Here is a 23,920-nt window from a genome sequence, read left to right on the forward strand (position 1 = left end):
TTATTTTTTATTGAATTGTAATAAAACCTTTCAGATAAATGCTTCTTAAAAGTATCTGCTTCTATCTATAGAACATGTAAAACGTTCTATAGCTTCATCTGTTTTTTTAGGGTTAGGGCTGCGCTGGTCTGATTAATGCAGCTCTAAAACAGGTTTTCATGTGGAGAGATGTGATTTCTCTTCTCTATTCTTTACTGTATCATCCTGACAATTATTAAAGCATTTGAAATATTTTTATATAAACTTGTCTTAAGGTAGAAACCTACCTTTTTTAATTGAGGTACAATTGACATACAACCTTACATTAATTTTATATCTACAACACAGTAATTCAGTATCTGTTTATATTGTAAAATTCTCACCAAAATGAGTCTAGGTAACATTGGTCACCCTACAAAATTACAGAATTTTTTTTTTTTTTTGCAATGAGAATTTTTTAAAGCTGTATCTTAGCAACTTTCAAACATGTATATTACATACTTGTAATACTTATTTTACAACTGAAAGTTTGTTCCTATTGACTCCCTTCACTCATCTCACCTACCCTGTCTTTATAAAAAACATTTTTTAAACCTCAGAATACATTAAATATACAAATTGATTAGGGAAGAACAGATTTGAATATATATTTCTCTTTTGTAACTTTCAGTAGCATTCTTAATAAGTTTTTTTCACAGTTAATTTTTGCCTCTACTGTAAATTTGGTATCTTTCTATCCCCTAAACCAGTGGGTGGCAATCTGTTCCAGAAAGTGCTCAAAAGGAAATATTTTAGGTTTGGTAAGTCATACAGTGATTGTTGCAACTACTTCACTCTGTTGTTGTGGCATGAATGCAGTTACAGACGATATGTAAGGAAATGGGCGTAGTGGTGTTCCCATAAAACTTTATTTACAATAACAGGCAGCTGGATGGATTTAGCCAAAGTTTGCCAACTTCTGTTATAAATAGTTTCTTGTTTTTCTATTTAAATGAATAAAATCGACTCAACGTATCTAAAGTGTGTCAGACACTGATATCTTAGTAGGCACTTTTTATATTTAAAACTTTTGTGAATGAAACTTAAAAACATACACACCAAAAATAAAACAGAGCACGTATGTTCATTCTACAATTTCATTTAAAGAAAAGCTAATCCTACTTAAACAGTGAACTCAGAGCCTTCAGACTCATCCCAATTAGATTAGCAGGAATAGATAGGAGTGCAGTGGCTTGATCGGCAAATGTGTCCAGGGTCTGTGATTTAAAAGGAGTTTTACTCTTTTTAGTATTTTCAATCATATTTCTCAGATGATTTATTTCTGCCTTCATTTCATCAGCTTTCTTCTTAAATCCATTATTAAGAAATTCCTCTTGGGTCTAAAACAAAGGGTGTGAAGAGACAGAAAAGGAAACTTTTGAAAATTGTTATTTCTCAAGAGTAAGATTTTCTATGTTATTAAATTTTCTTTATTTTATACATAAAAGTATTCTCTCTTATTAGATCATCAGAGGATAATATTTGAAGCAGACACTATCTTCTGGGTTAGACCTGAATAGTGAGAGGAAGGATAGTTTTCAACCTTATTAATAATCACGCACCATTAGGGTCTTGCTCGGATACTAAGCCAGGCTTGAGGCAAATGCAATAATATGTTCCACAAAAGTATTGATTAGGAGGGAGACATCAGTCCACTTGCACAAATTTTCAGTCTGCTTTGAATGGCCTGGTCCCTCATTTGTGGCAACAATAGGAACATATAGCTGATCAAGAAATCTGATGTAAACACCTCTAGATGAGAAGAAAGAAAATTCCCCCAATGCTATGTGATGACTTAGGCAAACTATCCATAGCTGGAGCCAACTGAAGCTGGTTTAGAAGGTGTGGGTTCCCCGTATTTCTAAGTCTGGACATATCTGATAGTTTTAGGCAAGCATGAATCCAAATCAGGGTTTTTGCTGGTAGTAGCTTCTTGATAATTGACAGCGATCTTGATAAAGTACCCTGCTGGTGCTTATATTAAAAACACCAGGTTGGAATATCTACTTGATAATCTAAAAAACCTTGTTTAATTAGGGCTCCATGAGATCATCCTAGAAACGAACTACTGTAGCAACTCAAACATTGCAGAGGCGATTTATATTCGTCAAGGACTTGGAGGAGCCAAGGTCACCTTGGACTCCTGAGAGTCTCAGTGTGGAGCAAAACTCAGAGGCCTTTAGGAAAGCCAGGATTCAGTACTTCTGGTGAATCAAATGCACTAAATAGCAGCAGTGGTTCTCTTTTAAATTTTCCTTTAATTTTCACCCATTCCATTCTTATTAACCAGGGCGATGACCATCAGCAACTACTGAGGCCAGGGCCGGCCTTACCTTCAGCTTGTGTTCCAGTGTCTTCGTCTGTTCTCTCAGAGCCTCGTCTCTTTCCCACTCCAGCTTCTCTCTCAGTTGGACCATGTTTTCCTGAAGGCTTCTATTTTGTGCCTCCATCTGCTGCTGCTGCTCCCAGTGTTTCTGTCTCAGCCACTCCTTCTCCATCTCAGCTGCCTCCTTCCTGGCCCGCTCCTCTGCCCCAGGGAGGTGTTAGAAAGAGAAGAAAGTAAAAGATCAGGCCTGAACTCTACCATCTTGAGATCAGAGAGCAAATCAGATTTGAAAGAGAGGATGAGGAATCTCAGATTTCACCTGATTACGGCTACACCATCAAGAGCTGCTTTGAGAATGTGATGGGAAAGGTCTTCGGATCTGCCTGATGTATAACCACAACTCTGCTTGTTATTTTTTTTTTTTTACTATTAATATTTATTTATTTATTTATTTAATAATTTTATTTTTTTAATGGGGTGACATCAATAAATCAGGATACATATATTCAAAGATAACAAGTCCAGGTTATCTTGTCGTTCAATTATGTTGCATACCCACCACCCAAAGTCAGATTGTCCTCTGTCACCTTCTATCTTGTTTTCTTTGTGCCCCTCCCCCTCCCCCTTTCCCTCTCCCATTCCCCCCTCCCTCCCGTAACCACTACACTCTTATCAATGTCTCTTAGTTTCACTATTATGTCCCACCTACGTATGGAATAATACAGTTCCTGTTTTTTTCTGATTTACTTATTTTGCTTCGTATCATGTTATCAAGATCCCACCATTTTGCTGTAAATGTTCCGATGTCATCATTTCTTATGGCTGAGTAGTATTCCATAGTGTATATGTTCTGCTTGTTATTTTTAAATTTGGCAGAAGAAGGGCAACTTTGGTGTTTTGGAAAAATCTTCATGTGATCTGTCAGAGGGCACTGCAGGGACCTACCCCCCCCACCCTACTGAGAGTTGGGTTGTGCCCCATACCTTCTTTGGCCTTCTGCCCTTGGGTCAGGGTTCTATCTGCCTGCAGGATGGATTTCTCTATTGGCATCTGTGACTTCAGGAAGTCTTGGAAGACTTCTTTTCCTGAGGAACCAAGAAGAAATGAAGAACTTGGAATTCCACTGAGATTTGTTTTGTGCAAACAAGTCTATTCATGTCATTTTTACTTTTTATTTAAAATGCTCCAGGAACCCCTACAAAGTGTCCAAGCCCCTTACTGTGGACAGAGACTTTGCATATCTTCTTCCAGCCCCTCTTCCAACAGTAGTTGTCTCCACATGCCCTACCTTTCAGCCAGTCAGAATTATGTGCAGCTGTACAAACCCATAATCTCGCCTGACCTGTGGTGGCGCAGTGGATAAAGCGTCGACCTGAAAATGCTGAGGTCGCCGGTTCGAAACCCTGGGCTTACCTGGTCAAGGCACATATGGGAGTTGATGCTTCCAGCTCCTCCCCCCTTCTCTCTCTCTGTCTCTCCTCTCTCTCTCTCTCCCTCTGTCTCTCCCTCTCCTCTCTAAAAAATGAATAAATAAAAAAATTTTAAAAAACAAACAAACCCATAATCTCTTGGTGCTTTTACGTATTTGCATGTTTACTTGGGGTACTTCCCTTTGGATAACTTCTCAACCTGGACAACATGTACACATACTTCAAAATTTATATCCCTATCCTCTTCTGGCAGGTTTTATAGACTATATGTCTAATGTGAAATGCAGACTCTAATCTATACTGCTGTTCTCTCTAGCCACTTGCTTGATGTGTGACTTGAAGGAAGTTAAATAACCCGCTTATGCTTACTAATTCACATCTTAAAATGTGGGTAATAAAAGTAAATGTTACACAACATTTTGTGGAAGACTAAAATAAAATTTTAAGAAAAAGAGATTAACACTCTGCCTACAGGGAGTTGCAGTTCAATATGTTAATTGTATTTTTACTATTACACTTATTACCATTACCAGTGCACACCAGGGTCACAGGTTTGTAAGTGTTATCACTCACAGAGTCTATGTAATTGTCTATTAAGTTGAATCTTTCTCACGTTGATCAGCTTTGAGTACAAAATTCTGACATTCCATCACAAATCTTCAACACAGTACACTAAATGTCATGTTGTTAGATGGAGAAATGATTATTTCTCTTCTGTATCTTGTGGATCTCACAAATCCATACTCAGCTTTTAGAATGGACATTTCTTCTCTCTTCAGTGAGAAAGAGCAAACAGTCATCTTTAAAGCCAAACAGTCATGCTATCCCCATGATCTCATATTACCCACAAGGCTACTGTGCTCTCAGATTTTCAGGCGTGCCTCTTGACCTTCATCTGTGGGATCCCCATGCTCCCCTCCTTCCTCACCTTCACTCCTTTCCTGGGTACTTCCCAATAGCACCGTTCAATCCTTTCCTTTGCTCTCCTGTAGTTCTCGTGCCCTCCGGGAACAGAGAAATTTCCCTCCAAAATATCATTCACTAGTTACATTGAAAGCTGATCCAGTGTATTCTGGCAGTATTTAACAGAAGCCTCTTCATTCTTCTGCAAGAAACTCTCTTTTTTATTCTTTATGATTTCCTGCAAGAGAAATGTAAACAAGAATCATTAGTCAAATGAAACAGAAGAGATCAAATTCTGAAGATTCTATTTGTTAGATACTCTGTGGTCCTCTTAAGAATGTACTCTTATTGATCAATGTCACCCTGTTAAATTTAATTTTCTAAATAAAAATAAAAAAAAAGAAACAAAGGAAAAACATTCTAAGTCGAGCAGCACAACCAATGTAGCAATAATCAAGAGATTTATTTCTTTTTTTTATTTTTATTTTAATGGGGTGACATCAATAAATCAGGGTACATACATTCAAAGAAAACATTTCCAGGTTATCTTGTCATTTAGTTCTGTTGCATACCCATCACCCAAAGACAGATCGTCCTCCACCACCCTCCATCCAGTTCTCTCTGTACCCCTCTCCCTCCCTCTCTCCCTCCTTTCCTCCCCCCACCCCCCATAACCACCACACTCCCGTCCATGCTTCTTAGTCTCGCTTCTATGTCCCACCAATGTATGGAATCCTGCAGTTCCTGTTTTTTTCTGATTCGCCCACTTCACCCCACACAATGCTACCAAGACTCCACCATTCTGCTGCAAGTGATCCGATGTCATCATTTCTCCTAGCTGAATAGTATACCATGGCGTATATGTGCCCCATCTTCTTCATCCAGTCCTCTATTTTTTTTACAGTGATTAAAAGCCTTTAAGCAAACTCTTGGCCAATACAGCAAGAATCCCTAAAAGAGTAGTGTCCTTAACATGTTCACCAAGTCCAAGTTGGCCCCATCACCATGCCAAATCCCTGAAAAATGCAACCCAACCACAGTTCAGTCTGTTAGGAGCTGTCACAGGGAGCAGGAGTCCAGGAAAGTTCCCCACAGGAAAAGTCCACATGACACTGGAATTGTTGTCACCATTCTATACTTTGCTGCTCATGTCCAAGTCCCAGTGACCGCTGCTTCTAGCTGGTAATGATTCAAGTAGACTGGAAAAAGCCATTTGAAGCATGCGTGGATATGGAGCTTCTGTTCTCCTCTGCCTGGAGAGTTGAGACCAGGTTGCTTTTCCCTGGAGCTCTGTGACTGTGGCCTGGTAAAGAGAACCTTGGGATACACTAAGCTGGGTGGCAAAGGTAGATTCATAATACAAGTTGGCAAAAGGAGGAAAGAGAGCTCTAAATTAGGAGTAGGTCCCAGCCTGAAATATGAGTGGGGCATTGAGGTAGGAGGGATAAAGGAAACACTATATATTAAGCAAAGCAGCAGAAAATAGGACTATCAACACCCACAACAGAGATCTTTGAGGGAAGAATAAAAAACCTGACTATTCAGGCAAAACATAGTTAAGTGGCCCTTGTGCGAATGAGATCAGTTTACCTGCTTCTTGGAAGAAATAACCTAGGCTCGTCCACAGTGTCGTAGATGGGGCCGATGGCCCTGGGCACCTTCAGCCTTCAGTGGCAAACCCCAGCTTTCTGGGCAAGGTTAGGTCATATGTGGCTGGAGCAGGGCTGGAAGAGACTGAACCCTCCCTTAGAGGAGCGAGGGGGAAGCCCACCTTCCAGTGTCCCTGTTTCCTCACAGCAGAGGCATGTAAGTCTGGCAGGCTTTAGCTCAATGACCTTCCTTTCCACTATTGAAGCAGGACCCAGATGGCATCCTATGAGACCCCTTTGGGGCGTTGGAGCCTTTAAGGGTGTATCCTAAAAGCTGGTAGTTCCCCTGATCTCTATTGGGCTTTTTCTGCCTCTAGGTATCTTAAAAGCCATTCTCAGAAGATCTCGCTGAGGGGTTTGAGGATCCCCATCCACCTATATAAATCTTTTCCATATATCTGGAGCTATTTGGAAAAAAGACAGAACAGTGTTATTAACTAGATCTAATAAAGAAGGTAGTAGTTTGCAGGAGAAAAAGATTTGGTGTCTCCTGTTTATCTGCATTCAAAAGAAATGTAATTTTTTTTCTTTTTTAAGTAAAAATCATGATATGGTAGACCCGTCGGAGTCATTGGCCTGGTGTGCAGGATTCCCGGGTTCGATTCCTGGCCAGAGCACACAGGAAAAGCGCCCATCTACCTCTCCACCCCTACCCCTCTCCTTCCTCTTCGTCTCTCTCCTCCCGCCCGCAGCCAAGGCTCCACCAGAGCAAAGCCACCCTGGGCACTAAGGATGGCCCCATGGCTTCTACCCCAGTAGCTAGAATGGCTCTGGTTGTAACAGAGCAACACCCCAGATGGGCAGAGCATTTCCCCCTAGTAGGCATGCCAGTCAGGCGCATGCAGGAGTCTGTCTGACGGCCTCCCCATCCCCACCCTCAGAAAAATACAAAAAATAAATAAATAAAAGAAAAAATACTAAAAAAAGGGGGGGGGCATTCCCTTGTGCTAAAGCTCCAGGGAGCATGGAGTGAGCTTGAGTATGTCCTATGAAACATGGAGCTCTATGTTGACATATAAGTCTTTGAAGAAGGAGGAACTGCTGAAATGGTTTATCAGCATTTGTCCCTAAGACAGCAGTGTTCATAGTGGGAACACCATAAGTAAATATTTGCTGTCTGTCTATAGATTAAGGGGGGAATATGGCCAATGCTGAAAAGCCATGATCTTTGTGCCCCTCCCCTCCCCCAACCCCCTCCCTCTCCTCCCCCCACCCTGTAACCCCAACACTGTTGTTCATGTCTCTGAGTCTCATCTTTATGTCCCACCTATGTATGGAATCATATAGTTCTTAGTTTTTTCTGATTTACTTCTTTCACTCAGTATAATGTTATCAAGGCCCATCCATGTTGTTGTAAAAGATCCTATGTCATCATTTCTTATGGCTGAGTAGTATTCCATAGTATATATATACCAAAGCTTTTTAATCCACTCGTCCTCTGATGGACACTTGGGCTGTTTCCAAATCTTTGCTATTGTGAACAATGCTGCCATAAACATGGGGGTGCATTTCTTCTTTTCAAACAGTGCTATGGTGTTCTTGGGGTATATTCCTAAAAGTGGGATAGCTGGGTCAAAAGGCAGTTCGATTTTTAATTTCTTGAGGAATCTCCATACTGTTTTCCACAATGGCTGCACCAGTCTGCATTCCCACCAGCAGTGCAGGAGAGTTCCCTTTTCTCCACATCCTCGCCAGCACTTATTCTGTGTTGTTTTATTGATGAGTGCCATTCTGACTGGTGTGAGGTGATACCTCATTGTGGTTTTAATTTGCATTTCTCTAATCATTAGTGATGGTGAACATTTTTTCATATGCCTGTTGGCCATCTGTGTGTCCTCTTTGGAGAAGTGTCTATTCATTTCTTTTGCCCATTTTTGGATTGGATTGTTTATCTTCCTGGTATTAAGTTTTACAAGTTCTTTATAAATTTTGGTTATTAACCTCTTATCAGACGCTATGTCAAATATGTACTCCCATTGTGTAGTTTGTCTTTTTATTCTGTTCTTATTGTCTTTAGCTGTGCAGAAGCTTTTTAGTTTGATAAAGTCCCATTTGTTGATCCTGTCTTTTATTTCACTTGCCTGTGGAGACAAATCAGCAAATATATTGCTCTGAGAGATGTCCGAGAGCTTACTGCCTATGTTTTCTTATAAGATGCTTATGGTTTCACGGCTTACATTCAAGACTTTTATCCATTTTGAGTTTATTTTTGTGAGTGGTGTAAGCTGGTGATCTAGTTTCACTTTTTTGCAGGTAGCTGTCCAGTTTTCCCAACACCATTTGTTGAAGAGGCTGTCTTTACTCCATTGTATTGTCTTACCTCCTTTGTCAAATATCAGTTGTCCATAGAGCTGTGGGTTTATTTCTGAGTTCTCTGTTCTGTTCCATTGGTCTATGTGCCTGTTCTTATGCCAGTACCATGCTGTTTTGAGTACAATGGCCTTATAATATAACTTGATATCTGGAAGTGTGATACCTCCCGCTTTTTTCTTCCTTTTCAGGATTGCTGAGGCTATTTGTGTTCTTTTTTGGTTCCATATAAATTTTTGGAATATGTGTTCTATGTCTTTGAAGTAAGTCATTGGTATTTTAATCGGTATTGCATTGAATTTATAAATTGCTTTGGGTAATATAGACATTTTAATGATGTTTATTCTCCCTAACCATGAGCACGGTACATGCCTCCACTTATTCGTATCTTCCCTGATTTCTTTTATCAATGTTTTATAATTTTCCAAGTACAAGTCTTTAATCTCCTTGGTTAGATTTATTCCTAGGTACTTTATTTTTTTGGTTGCAATGGTAAAGGGGATTGATTCCCTGATTTCTCTTTCTGACAGTTCATTATTAGTGTATCAAAATGCCTCTGATTTTTGAGTATTGACTTTATATCCTGCCACATTGCCAAATTCATTTATCAGGTCTAGTAGTTTTTTGACTGAGACTTTAGGGTTTTCTATATACAATATCATGTCATCTGAAAATAATGATAGTTTTACTTCTTCTTTTCCAATTTGGATGCCTTTTATTTTTTTTTCTTGTCTGATTGCTGTGGCGAGGACTTCCAGAACTATGTTGAATAAGAGTGGTGAAAGGAGGCACCCCTGCCTTGTTCCTGATCTTAAGGGGATTGCTTTTAATTTTTGCCCATTGAGTATGATGTTGGCTGTGGGTTTGTCATAGATGGCCTTTATCATGTTGAGGTATGTTCCCTGTATTCCCACTTTGCTGAGAGTTTTGATCATGAATGGGTGCTGGACTTTATCAAATGCTTTTTCTGCATCTATTGAAATTATCATGTGGTTTTTCTCCTTTCTTTTGTTTATGTGATGAATCACATTGATTAATTTGTGAATATTGTACCAGCCTTGCCTCCCAAGAATAAATCCTACTTGATCATGGTGTATGATTTTTTCCATATATTGCTGGATCCGGTTTGCTAATATTTTGTTGAGGATTTTTGCATCTAAGTTCATCAGGGATATTGGCCTATAATTTTCTTTTTGCGTGTTGTCTTTGCTTGGTTTAGGAATCAGAATTATGCTCATCTCATAAAAGGAGTTTGGAAGTCTTCCTTCCTCTTGAATTTTTTGAAATAGCTTGAGAAGGATAGGAGTTAGTTCTTCTTTGAATATTTGGTAGAATTCACTTGTGAAGCCATCAGGCCCAGGACTTTTCTTCTTTGGGAGTTTCTTGATAGCTGTTTCAATCTCATTTGTTGTAATTGGTCTGTTTAGGTTTTCTGATTCTTCCAGATTGATTTTTGGAAGATTATATGATTCAAGGAATTTGTCCATTTCAACTATGTTGTCTAGTTTTTTGGCATACAGTTCTTCATAGTATTTTCTTACAATATTTTGTATTTCTGTTGTGTCAGTTGTTATTTCTCCACTCTCGTTTCTAATTTTATTTATTTGAGTCCTCTCTCTTTTTTTCTTGGTGAGTCTTGTTAAAGGTTCATCGATCTTGTTTACCTTTTCAAAGAACCAGCTCCTGGTTTCATTGATCCTCTGCATTGTTTCTTTAGCCTCTATGTCATTTATTTCTGCTCTGATCTTTATTATTTCCTTCCTTTTACTAGCTCTGGGCTTTACTTGCTGTTCTTTTTCTAGTTCTTTTAGATGCAGGGTTAAGTTGTTTATTTGAGCTTTTTCTAGCTTCTTGAGGTATGCCTGTAATGCTATAAACTTCCCTCTCAGGACTGCTTTTGCTGTGTCCCATAAATTTTGAGTTGATGTATGCTCATTATCGTTTGTTTCTAGGAATTTTTTAATTTCTTCTTTGATCTCAATGTTAACCCATTCATTGTTTAATAACATGCTATTTAGTTTCCAAGTGTTTGAATGTTTTTCAATTTTTCTATTGTAGTTGATTTCTAGTTTAATGCCATTGTGATCAGAGAAATTGCTTGATATGATTTCAATCTTCTTAAATTTGTTGAACCCGCTTTTGTGCCCTAACATGTGGTCTATTCTAGAGAATGTACCATGAGCACTTGAAAAGAATGTATATTCTGCTGTTTTAGGGTGAAAGGTTCTGAAGATATCTATTAAATCGAGTTGATCTAATATGTCCTTTAAGTCTGCTGTTTCTTTGTTAATTTTCTTTCTTGAGGATCTATCTAATGATGTTAATGGGGTATTGAAATCCCCTACTATTATAGTATTGCTGTTGATCTCGCCCTTTAAGTCTATCAAAGTCTGCTTTATATATTTAGGTGCTCCTATATTAGGTGCGTAGATATTTATAATGGTTATATCTTCCTTTTGGATTGCTCCCTTTATCATTATGTAGTGACCTTCTTTATCTCTAACTATCGTTTTTGTTTTAAAGTCCATTTTGTCTGATATAAGTATTGCTACCCCAGCTTTTTTTTTTCATTTCCATTTGCGTGAAATATTTTTTTTCCATCCTTTTATCTTCAGTCTGTGTGCATCTTTTGATTTAAGGTGTGTCTCTTGTAGACAGCATATGTATGGGTCCTGTTTTCTTATCCACGCAGCTACCCTATGTCTCTTGATCGGATCATTTAATCCATTAACATTTAAGGTTATTACTGATATGTAATTGTTTATTGTCATTTTTTTTCTTTAAAACTGTTTCTCTCTTTTGCTATATTCTTTTTTTTTTTTTTTATCTGTTTACAACAGGTCCCTTAGCATTTCTTGCAGCCTTGGTTTGGTTGCAGTGAAATCCTTGAGTTTTTTTTTGTCTGTAAAGCTTTTTATTTCTCCTTCAATTTTAAATGATAGCCTTGCTGGATAAAGTAGTCTTGGTTGTAGGTTCTTGTTCTGCATTACTTTGAATATTTCTTGCCATTCCCTTTTGGCCTCAAGTGTTTCTGTTGAGAAGTCAGAAGTCATCCTTATGGGGGCTTCTTTGTAGGTGATAGTCTTTTTTTCTCTAGCAGCTTTTAATATTTTCTCTTTATCATTTAGCTTTGGTAATTTAATTATGATGTGTCTTGGTGTAGGTTTCTTTGGGTTTCTCCTTAATGGAGTTCTCTGTGCTTCCTGAACATGTGAAATGTTTTCCTGTCTTAATTAGGGGAAGTTTTCCGCTATAATATGTTTGAACAAAGTCTCTATCCCTTGTTCTTTCTCTTTTTCTTCAGGAACCCCTATGATGAGGATGTTATTTCTCTTCATGTTGTCACAGAGCTCTCTTAGAGTTTCCTCAGACTTTTTGAGTCTCTTTTCTTTTTTCTGCTCTGCTTCTGTGCCTTTATTTATTGTGTCCTCTAACTCACTGATTTGATTCTCTGCTTCATCCATCCTGCTTTTAATTCCTTCCATTGTATTCTTTATTTCAGATATTGAATTTGTCATTTCTGTCTGAGTCTTTTTTATTATTTCAATGTCCTTTTTTATATATGTTATCTCTTTATTTAGGTTTTCGTAATGGCCATCTATGGTTGTTCTAATATCTTTGAGCATCCTAACAATCATTATTTTAAACTCTGTATCTGGTAATTTGGTTATATCTGATTCACTTAGGTCCTTTTCTGGGGATTTCTCTTGGTTTATTTGTGTTGTATTTCTCTGCCTCCACATTTTCTCTTCAGGGAGTGGCTGTGATCATGTGCTCGGGTGCACAAGGGTTGGTGGCCTTGGCCTTTGCCCTGCCCCTGTTTGTGACGTTATGCTCGGTCCTGAGGGCACTGGCAAGCACCTTTGCTCAGCTGCGGGTCTCCGCCTGTTTCCAAGCTTTCACCCTGCCTTTGCAGGATGATCCCACTCAAGGAACAGCTGCTAGCCTTGGCTCTACTGCTGGGCAGGGCTGCGTGCCCAAGCTCAACTTCGTAGCGGAACTCCGCCTCTTCTGGGCTTTTGGCTCCACCCCCGCGGGAGGAGCCGGCTACCAAGTCAGACTGCAAGTCTGGGTTGCACGGGCGGGGCAGGGCTGTGCTCCTCTGCCCTTGCTCCGGGGCTGGTTTCTACCCTTTCCAGGGTTCCCGCCCTTCTCCCGGAGGCTGGATTACAGGCTGCCGGCAGCTGAGCTTGACCGCTTTTGCACGCCCCCTTCTCCCCAGCCGGGCAAGATTGAGCTCACACCTGAGCCCAGTGGTGGCCAGCCGGCTTCCGCCCCTTCCAGCAGAACCGCGCTTTTGTCTCCCGCTGCCGCCCGCTCTCCGGTGCGCCCTCAGCCGCGTGGGTGGGGGCGTTGCAGCTCGGACCCTAGGACTCACTACTGTAAACCCGAAAGCTCCCTCCTTCTATGCGACTCACCTCTGAATGCTGCGGGGGAGCTTGTTTGGCTGCTCTCCTGCTTCCCTTTGCTGGTATTGCTGTTTCCGGGGAAAATATTCACTTCAGCTTTGGGGAGTGACTCGTCCCAGGGGTTAGGGTGGCTATCTCCCAAAATGTTTCTCCCTATGCCTCCTAGATTGCATTCTCTTCCTGTTACTGTGGTTTTCTCCTCTCTCCCCCCATCCCCAGGAGCCCCAGGTGATTGTTTTTGAGAGAGATGTTCTGCGCGGTCCCTTTAAGAAGGATCCTGGGTCTGAGAAATCAGATTCTCTCTCACAAACAGTATCCTGACTTGTTTCCAGCTAAATACTGTCCTTACACCTCTTCTGGGGCTGCAGGTTGGGGCTTTGTTCCTGGGGCTCAGGACCCTTTCCCCTCTGCTAAACTCACTTTCCGCCACGCGAGTCTCTCCCTGCTGCCATTCACTCCGAGGAGCTGGGCAGCCCTCTCCGCGTTTCCGCGTTTCCGCTTTTCCTACCTGTCTCTGTGTGGCTTCTTCAGCGTTCCTTGGTTGAAGAGTCCTTTTAGTTTAGTCCAAAGTTGGTTTTTCCAGATGATAGTTCATAAAATTAGTTTGTAATCCACTTTGGTTCTGGGAGGTAGATGCTGGTACGTCCGCCTACTCCAGCGCCATCTTGTCTCCAAGAGATTTATTTCTAACTCTGAAAACTCTCTGCAAGATCCTGCTAAAGCTTCTTAACCTTCCTGGGCCTCAGCTTCCTCTGTGAAATGTTGAGATTGCATATATATACTTTGTGGTTCCCAGCAACTGTACCATTCTGTGATTTTTATCTTCAATAACAATCATACAACCAGAAATACTATAAATAATTACATGTGAAGATAGTCTGTCTAAGGAAACAGTGTCTAGGAGTAGGAGTGCATATAACCAGAGAGCAGCCAGCTCGGGAATGACTTTCGGGAATTATGAAATCATGCCACACTTCACTAAAGAAGACACTGATGCTGATTTTGCTTGAGAGATCTTGAATAACTTTCCCAAGTTCGAGGAAAAAGAAGTAAATATAGTTCTCCAGAATTCTCCCTCTCAGGAGAATTCAGGCTACTTTAGTCTGAATAGGAGATGAGCTATGAAATAAATATGTAGACCGGCAGGCATCATCCGAGAAGGGCGAGAATAAGGAGGACAAATGCTAAGACAAAGTGCCATAAACTTCTTCTGGAACTCCCTCTGGTCATCCTTGAAGGAGTTCTCCATGAAGATTGCAATGGCTTCCCTCTCACAGGCCATGTGCACATCCAGCAGCTCTTGGAGCGTGTCTGTGGGGAAGCTCACTCGCTGCGCCATCTGCTGGCTGTAGTGCTCGGCTGCCTTCTGCACGGCCGCTGAGTTCTCAATCTGGGCCAGAGCTGTCACAGCGTTCTCCAAACAAGGTACTGATCCTTTGTTGATGGTATCCACGTAAGTCACCACCAGAGTCCCCAACCCTGTAAGAAACAGAGAATAGGGTTCAATGCCAATTCATACTGAGTGAGATCCAAGATTCTGAGATTACAATTCTGAAACTACACACACACATCCACACTCACCTACTTATTTCTATCATCACTTTAATTTGCACATTTACTCATTATTCCTGTGTTCTCCAGGCCATCACATTAAACAAATGTTAAATTCCTACCCTCATCTAACATAATCAGAAGTGTCTGTGAATAATTATTACACATTACACAGATAAAGGAAAAATAAACTACATAGATAAAGAAAAAGGATAGTTTAGATAATAATCATTCCTAATTCTTAAGTTTTCAATAGATTTGCAAATATTCAGATATGTATTTTGGACTAATTTAATGTCCTAAGAAGTGTCTTTGAGAAAAACACTTAATGTATAGAAATTCTCCTGAAAATACAATGTACTTTGTTTTTATTCCTAGTTTTTATTCCTAGTTGGTTTTATTATCAGTGGTGGCATTCTTCTTAAATGTGGGGACTCCAGGGTATATCAGTGATAATATTTGGGGTTTTTGAAAGGGATTTGTTAATCCCATAGCAAGAGACACATACACATTTCTCTTTGGATTTTGAATATTATAAATACACATTTTTATGTAAAATAAAACCACTAAAAACAATTTAAATAGTTAACCATAACCACTCAGAAATATGGTTTTGTAAAAGGACACTCACGGTTGCCAGTAACTTGGACTTCTTCCCTGAGGGTCTTAGTCCTTGCATGGGTGAAGATGTAATTACAAAAGTTTTCCGATTGTTTCCGGAACTTAGGATCCAGTTGACTTTCCAAAATATTATCAATATGGGCTAGGAGCTCTGTTTCTTTTGTTGGCCGGTCAAAAACAAAACACTTCATTTTGGAAAAAAATGCCTGATACACTCCCTAAGTATGTTGAAACTTTTAGCTTTGAGATTTAGACCTGAGGAAAATGAAAAACAGTTAAAGTCAGCATGCTCCTAGTACAAAGCAACTAAAGATTTTTATGAATGAGGATTGTTGATCTTTGGGGACTTTTATACTCATTGAATTTCTTTAACATAATCTTACAAATTATAAAAAAAAATCATATGAATGACAAATTATTGGAGAGAAATTTTAGGACACATCTGCCTGAGGGTAAAATTATGGCTGATATCCTCAAAACCAAACATAGTAACTGATCTATTAGATGTTTATCAAATGAATGATTTAATGAGTGATGATCAAATATCAATTTCTGGTATACTTCAACCCATGTTGGAAGTAGTAAACTGTAGGAACAAAATGAAGAGAAGCTACAAAGATAATGGAGGAATGATTAACATAGGACATAGGACACCTTGTTCAGTTAAGAAAAACTTCATTGACTGAATTTGCATAGTACAAATAAGACTTGCTATTTGTTTTTTGTAGAAACTCTGAAAACTACACATTACCTAAATGTAATTTGAAAAAGTCCTCACTGATCCAGAAATACATTGGTTTTGCCAATCACTAACTTACCTAAATGCAATTATTTGAAATAATTTACTAACATAAAATAATTACAAAGTGAATAAATATGTTAATCTAAAAGGAGAACATGATGAGGAAAGTTACATAAAAAAACTGGCTATTGTAAGAAATTATAAAAATGTTGTTCTAGTTCAAGATGGCGATGTAAGAAGATACTCAACTCACTTCCCAAAGACACACCGAATCTACAGCTACGTATGGCAACAACTTCTTCTGAGGTGAAAAACAAAACCTAAAAACTGGTGGAGTAGTCCCCTCACATCTGGCAAATGAGAGGGAAACCACATTGAAGTAGGTAGGAGAAGCTGAGACACAGTATCACCTGAAAACCCACCCCAGGCACAGCCACTCACAGTCTGGGAAGAACCCAAATCCTGGAGATTCTCTCTGAAGAATAAAGTGTTTGTGTCCCAAGTTTTAAGACCAGCACCTGAGATGAGCCTCCAAAACATCTGGCTTTGAAAATCAATAGGCCTTATCCCTACTAGACCCATGGGGCTAAGGTGAGCTCTAAAAAGGCTCACGTGCAGACTCATCCATTCCAGGACTCAGTGCAGAAACAAATCTTAGAAAACACTTTGAAAAAGAATTATTTGCTAATTTTAAAGTATTAGTCTAAATGGCAGGGGGCTGCTGGGATACTCTGGAGATGGAGGATCGTGGGTGCCATCTTCCTGTTCTCTAACACCTTTAGCCTGAGGGGCAGGCTTCTGATTTGGCACACTTACAGGGGACTATTGAGGTGGTCTCGAGAAATGGGCACAATTTTTATACTCTTTCTTTATTTTATTCCAGTTCACTGGTATCTTCCAGAAAAAAAACTCTATACCTTGTCATGTGTCTTGATTTCTGTGGTTGCTGTCAGGAGACACCTCTACATCTCCTGGCTCTGTTTCCCAGTGTGGTTTATACTTGCAGGTTCCAAAGGACTGTAACCAAGGGAGAAAGGGTTCTTAAACAACTACAACCGGACAGAGCCAAAGGAAGCAGACATAGGAGCTCAGTCTTTCTGTGAAAGATACCTATTGGTTTACCTTCACATCTGCAACCTGAGGGGCAGGTTTCTAATTAAGTATATAAGGGTCCGCTGTAATCTTTTCCAGAGCCCTTCTAGGACAGGCACTATATTCATGCTGTTCCTTTGCCCCATTCCAGAGCACCAGTATCACTTGGAAAGGAATACAACACAACCATGAAAAATAAGGAAATCTCATCTTTTGTGATGGCATGGATGGACCTGGAGATTATTATACTAAGTGAAATAAGCCAGGCAGAGAAAGACAAATATCATATGATCTCACTTATATGTGGAATCTAATAAACAAAGTGAACTGAGGAACAGAAGAAAGGCAGAGGCAGGGTCACAGGGAGCAGAGGGACAGCTGTCAGAGGGAAGGGGGATGAAGGGATGCGATCAGAGAAGGTGAAGGGATTAGTGAAATTATATATATATATATATATATATATATATATATATATATATATATATATATATATATAACATAGATACAGATAACAGGACAGCAAATCCCAAGGGAAGGAGGGAGGGAGTTAAATAGAGGGGGGCAAAGGCAGGATAATCAGGGGCAAGGGGGTGAGGGTGACAAGTTTTATTGAGTGAGACACTTGAATCCATGTTAACACAATAAATTAAAATGAATAAAAAATTAATAAAAAAGATGGCAGCATAGGAAGACTTCAGACTCACATCCTACAGTGGATACATCAAATATACACCTACCTATAGAGTAATTCTCCTGAAGAACTGAGGGCTGATTGAACAGCTTTTACACAACAAAATAAAAGGGGCTATACAGAGAAGTGTAGAAGAGATGGAAACATGGTAATCATATGAACACTATCCAGAGAAGGAGACCTGCAATAAGGACGAATATGTCTGAGGGGCCAACAGGCAGACCTGTTTACTTTGGGGCACAGAAAAAAAAAACCCAGCAGTTTAAAAACCACTTAGACTGTACGTTTAAAGAAAATAAAACATTTATTAATGACTAGGTGCCTGTTAATGTTTGGGGAACTGCAGGAACTCTCCAGGATCTGTGGGCACTCTCTGAGATCAGTGGTGCCAGCAAACACCATTGTTTATGTTTCCCCTCCTTAAAATAATGGGAGAAAAGCTCACTTAGTACATGGGTTCTGGCGAGCCTGTAAGGCCTATACAGTAGGTCTTGGGGCCACCATGCAAGCTCTGAGTAGCCCTGACCAGTGACCACCCTAAGACAAACCAGAGTCATGTTGCCAGGGTCATCTCAAGAAATGCCCACTGCAGCCCCAGACAGTTGGCTCCTCAAAGTTTCCAACAATTCCACTTTCTGGTGACCTCAGCCAACACCCACTATAGTTCCAGCTAACTAGCTCCCCAAAGCACTCAAGAGCATCATGTCCCAGGCTGCCTCAGCCAGAATCTGCTGTAACCTCAGGGAACCCCTCAAGCCCTGTACCTTGAACAACCTCAGCCTGCTGGAGCACCTTGAACAACCTCAGCCTGATGGAGCACCAGTCAGCCAGACACCCAGTTACTGCACAGATGTACCTCAGTTGACCATCCAAAACCACCCAACTCATGCAATCTACAGTGTAGTCGCTCCTACACAAAGTCACTCCTTCGAAATCAGGAGAGATAGCTGTTTTATCAAACTCATAGAAGCAAACACAGAGAGAAAAGCAAAAGGAGAAGACAAAGGAAATATGTTCCCAAAAAAAAGAAAAACAGAAAAAAAACACCCTAATAAAATAGAGATAAGTATTTTGCCTGATAAAGCACTCAAATTCTTTAAAGAAATAGAACAAAATATCATCATTTTTGTATGGAACCACAAAAGAACCTGAATAACCAAAGCAATTCTAAGATAAAAGACCAAAGTAAGGGTCACACTCCCTGACTTCAAATTATACTGCAGAGCTACAATAATCAAAACAGCATGATATTGACAGAAAAACAAATACACAGACCAATGGAACAGAATTGAGAACCCCAAAATAAAACTACACATATGTAAGCAAATAATATTTGACAAAGGAACCAAAAACATACAATAGAAAAAAAAGCATTTTTAATACATGATGTTGGGAAAACTGGAAAATGACATGCAAAAAGATAATAAATAAAACTACTATTTGTCCCACACCAAGAATTAACTCAAAATGAAAATCAAAGAGCTTACATATATGATCTGAAATAATAAATTAGTACATAGAAGAAAACTTATTGATTTTGGTAGCAGGGAATATTTTATGAATTTGACCTCAAAGGTAAGGGAAGTAAAGGCAAAAATAAATGAATGGGCCTACAACAAACTTAAAAGCTTCTGCACAGCCAAACAAAACAAAACAAAATAAAAAGCCTTTAACAAAACAGAAAGGCAACCCACTGAATGGATGAAGATATTTGCAAACAACAGTACTGTAAGGGGTTAATATAAAAAATATATAAAGAACTCATACGACTTAATACCAAACAAACAGATCCAATTAAAAAAATGGCAAGAGATCAGACAGATACCTTTTTCCAAAAAGATATACAAATGAACAACAGATATATGAAAAGATTCTCAACTTCACTAGCTATTAGAGAAATGCAAATCTAAACTACAACGAGATACCACCTCATATCTGTTAGAAAGGCTATTATCAAAAGGACAGGTAATAAGTGTTGGAGAGGTTATGAACAAAAAGAAACCCTCAATCACTGCCAGTGGAAATGTAAACTGGTGCAGTGAGTATGGAAAACAGCATGGAGGTTCACCAAAAAATTAAAAATAGAGTTACCATAGGACAGAGCAATTTCTCTTCTATTTACCCGAAAACTTCAAAGATATTTATTCATAAAGATGTATGTACCCCTTTGTTCATTGCAGCATTATTCATGATAACCAAAACAAAGAGACAACTAAAGTGTCCTTCACTAGATGATTTGATAAAAAGAGATGTGATATACAGTATATAAATTGAAATGATATTCAACCATAAGAAAAAATGAAATAATGCTATTTGTGACAACATGGGTGGGCCTTGAAAATATTATACTAAGCTAAATGAGTCAATCAGAAAATGATAGGAACCATATCACTTCACTCATATGTTATATATAAAAGTAAAACGCATAGACACAGATGACAATATGGTGGTTACCAGAGGGAAGGGAAGAGGTAGTAAGGGGTAAATGGGGCCAAATATATGGTGACTGAATATGATTTGACTTTGAATGGTGAGCACACAATTCAATACATAGGTCAAGCATCATAGAAATGTACACTTAAAACCTATAAGATCCGCCTGACCAGGCAGTGGCACAGTGGATAGAGCGTCGGATTGGGATGCAGAGGACTCAGGTTCGAAACCCCAAAGTTGCCAGCTTGAGTGCAGGCTCATCTGGTTTGAGCAAGGTTCACCAGCTTGAGCCCAAGGTCATTGGCTTGAGCAAGGGGTCCCTTGGTCTGCCGCAACCCCTAGTCAAGGCACATATGAGAAATCAATCAATGAACAACTAAGGTGCCGCAATGAAGAATTGATGCTTCTCATCTCTCTCCCTTCCTGTCTGTCTGTCCTTATCTGTCCCTCTCTCTGTCTCTCTCTCACTCTCTTTTTATCTCTGTCACAAAAAAACAACAAAACCTTATAAGATCTTATTAACTAATGTCACCCAATAAATTTAATAAAAAATAACCGATTAGTGATTCAGAAGAAGGAATAGTGGATGTCACCCAATAAAACAAAACAAAAAAAATGTTCTGTAAAATAAGGATAGTTAATGGAACCTCTGGGAAAATGTCAGATGCATTAATATTCACTTTATAGGATTTCCAGAAGAATAGAAAAGAACAGGAAATTCTTTAAAAAAAAAAAATGGCTGAAAACTTTCCAATAATCTGGGAAAGGAAATAGAGAACTAGGTCCAGGAAACATAAAGAGTTCCAAATAAGATAAATCAAGAAATATTTACACCAAGACATATTGCATACATTGCAAAAGTTAGGAGAAACGCTTGAAAACAGCAGAAGGAAACAACTAGTAACATACAAGGGAAATCCATAAGGTTATCTGGCAATTTTTCAACAGAAACTTTATAGGCCATAAAGTCAGAGACAGGATTTATTTATTTGTTTATTTATTTATTTATTTATCTATTTATTTATGTGTGTGAGAGAGATAGACAGACAGGTACAGACAAATAGGAAAGGCGAAAGATGAGAAGCATCAATTCTTTGTTGCGGCACCTTAGTTGTTCATTGATTGCTTTTTCATATGTGCTTTGACTGGGAAGCTCCAGTTGAGACAATGATGCCTTGCTCAAGCTAAGGATTTTGGGCTTAAAACCAGCAACCTTTGGGCTCAAGCCAGTGACCATGGGGTCATGTCCATTATACCACACTCAAGTCAGCTACCCTGTGCTCAAGCTGCTGAGCCTATACTCAAGCCAGATGAGCCCTCACTCAAGCCGGAGACCTCAAGATTTCAATCCTGTGTCCTCAGCATCACAGGCCACTACTCTATCTACTCTGCTACCATATGGTCTGTCGAAGACAGTATATATTTAAATTACTGAATGGAAAGAGCTTACAACACAGAATACTGGCAAGGTTAACATTCAGAATTGGAAGAGAACGAGTTTCCCAAAAAAGCAAAAACTGAAACAGTTCATCATCCCTAAATTGCTTTATGTGGAAAATTTAAGGCCATAATCAGAAATTTTAAAATTACAGGAAATAAAAAGATACATAAATACAGGCAAATATATAGTAAAGGCTGTAGATCAGACACTTAAAAAGCTAGTATGAAGGTTAAAAGTCAAAGCAAAATGAAATGTAAATATAAGTAGTTAGGAAATATACAGAACAAAAAGATTTGAAACATCATGTTGAAAACAAAGTGTGGAGGGTGAATAAAAATGTATTATTTTAAGAATATGTTCCAACTTAAATGCCTATCAGCTTACAATAGGCTGCTACCTATATACATACATAAATAAAATATATGTATGTATATATGTTGATGAGTTGCGTATATATATAAATGTATATATATGAATGTCATTGATAACAAGTAAAAGAACCTACAAAACATGCAAAATAAAGAGAAAGGAACCCAACATAACAGTAAAGGAAAGCAACAAATCACAGGAAAAGAAACCAAAAAATGATGAAAGGAACAGGAAAAAACTACAAAAACCACCAAAAAAAATGAAAAAAATTGTAATAAATACATACCTATCAATAATGACTTTAAATATAAGTGGACTAAATACTCCAATAAAGGGGCATAGGATGGCTGAATGAATAAAAAACTAAGACCCATGTAATGCTGCCCACAAGAGACTCACTTAGGATGGAAAGACACATACAGACTATAAGGGAAGGATGAAAAATGGTATTCCATGCAAGTAAAAATGAAGAATGCTGGTGTAGCAAAATTCATAAAAACAAAATAAACTTTAAAACAAAGACTATAAAAGGATACAAAAAGGGCAGTACAAAATGATAAAGGGGTCAATCCAAGAATATAAAATATTCACTAATATTTACACATCCAACATAGAAGCACATTAATATAGTCAGAAAATATTAACAGACACAAAAGAAGCAATTGTCAGCATAACAATAATAAAAGAAGATTTTAATAACTCACTTAAATCAATGAATAGATACAGAAAATCAATAAGGAAACATTGTTCTTAAACAAACAAACAAAAAAATTAACCAGATGGACGTAATAGTTATTTGCATAAGATTTTATCTAAAGCATGTATAATTAACATTCTTTCAGGTGCATATGGAACATTCTTCAAGATAGATTTCATGTTAGGCCACTAAATTAACAAAAAATTTAAGCAGAAAATAAAAACTATCTTGAGACAAATAAAAATAAAAATACGGCCCTGGCCGGTTGGCTCAGTGGTAGAGCATTGGCCTGGGGTGCAGAAGTCTCGGGTTTGATCCTGGCCAGGGCACACAGGAGAAGTGCCCATCTGCTTCTCCACCCCTCCCCCTCTCCTTCTCTGTCTCTCTCTTCCCCTCCTGCAGCCAAGGCTCCATTGGAGCAATGTTGGCCCAGGCACTGAGGATAGCTCCATGGCCTCTGCCTCAGGTGCTAGAATGGCTCTGGTTGTGACAGAACAACACCCCAGATGGGCAGAGCATCACCCCCTGGTGGGCATGCTGCGACAGAGCAACGCCTCAGATGAGCAGAACATCGCCCCCTGGTGGGCATGCCGAGTGGATCCCGGTAAGGCGCATGCGGGAGTCTGACTGTCTCTCTGTTTCCAACTTCAGGAAAAAAAAAAGTAAATAAATAAAAAATAAAAATAAAATAAAAATACAACTCTCCAAAATCTATAAGATGTGATAAAAGCAGTTCTATGAGAGAAGTTCATAGCTATGCAAGCCTACCTCAAGAAACAAGAAAAATTCACAATAACTTATCTAACTCCACACTTAAAGAAATTAGAAAAAGAAGAACAAACAAAACTCAAGGTTGGTAAAAGGAAAGAAATAATAAAGATCAGAGTGGTAACAAACAAAAAAGAATATAAAAGATCAATGAAATAAAAACTGGTTCTTTGAAGAGATAAACAAAATTGATAAACCATAAACCAGACTCATAAAAAAAAAAAAAAAAGAAGGAAAGATGGCCCAAATAAATCAAAGTAGAGATGAAACAGAAGAAATTACAACTGACACCAAAGAAATGAAAATAATTATATAAGAATCCCATGAACAACACCCATTTAGATTTAAAACACTCATTAGAATGGGTATAGAAGAAAGGTAGCCAACCAGCTAATATCATACTAAATAGTGAAAAACTGAAGGCTTTTCTTTTAAAACTAGAAACAAGACAAGGCTGCCCACTCTTTCCA

At 38.8% G+C, this 23,920-nt stretch overlaps 1 protein-coding gene across 1 annotated transcript in view; it reads right to left on the reverse strand.

Moving 5' to 3' along the window:
• Positions 1–1,136: 1,136 nt before the first annotated feature.
• Positions 1,137–23,920, reverse strand: part of LOC136330945 (guanylate-binding protein 6-like) — a 40,368-nt gene continuing 17,584 nt past the window's right edge. Inside the window, 8 exon segments of the mRNA XM_066268593.1 lie at positions 1,137–1,358; positions 2,352–2,545; positions 3,328–3,423; positions 4,284–4,290; positions 4,703–4,915; positions 14,244–14,524; positions 15,228–15,407; positions 15,410–15,472. Of these exon segments, the coding sequence (XP_066124690.1) occupies positions 1,137–1,358; positions 2,352–2,545; positions 3,328–3,423; positions 4,284–4,290; positions 4,703–4,915; positions 14,244–14,524; positions 15,228–15,407; positions 15,410–15,472 (1,256 nt within the window).

The sequence above is a fragment of the Saccopteryx bilineata genome, chromosome 3 (assembly GCF_036850765.1).
Source record: "Saccopteryx bilineata isolate mSacBil1 chromosome 3, mSacBil1_pri_phased_curated, whole genome shotgun sequence".
NCBI lineage: Eukaryota > Metazoa > Chordata > Mammalia > Chiroptera > Emballonuridae > Saccopteryx > Saccopteryx bilineata.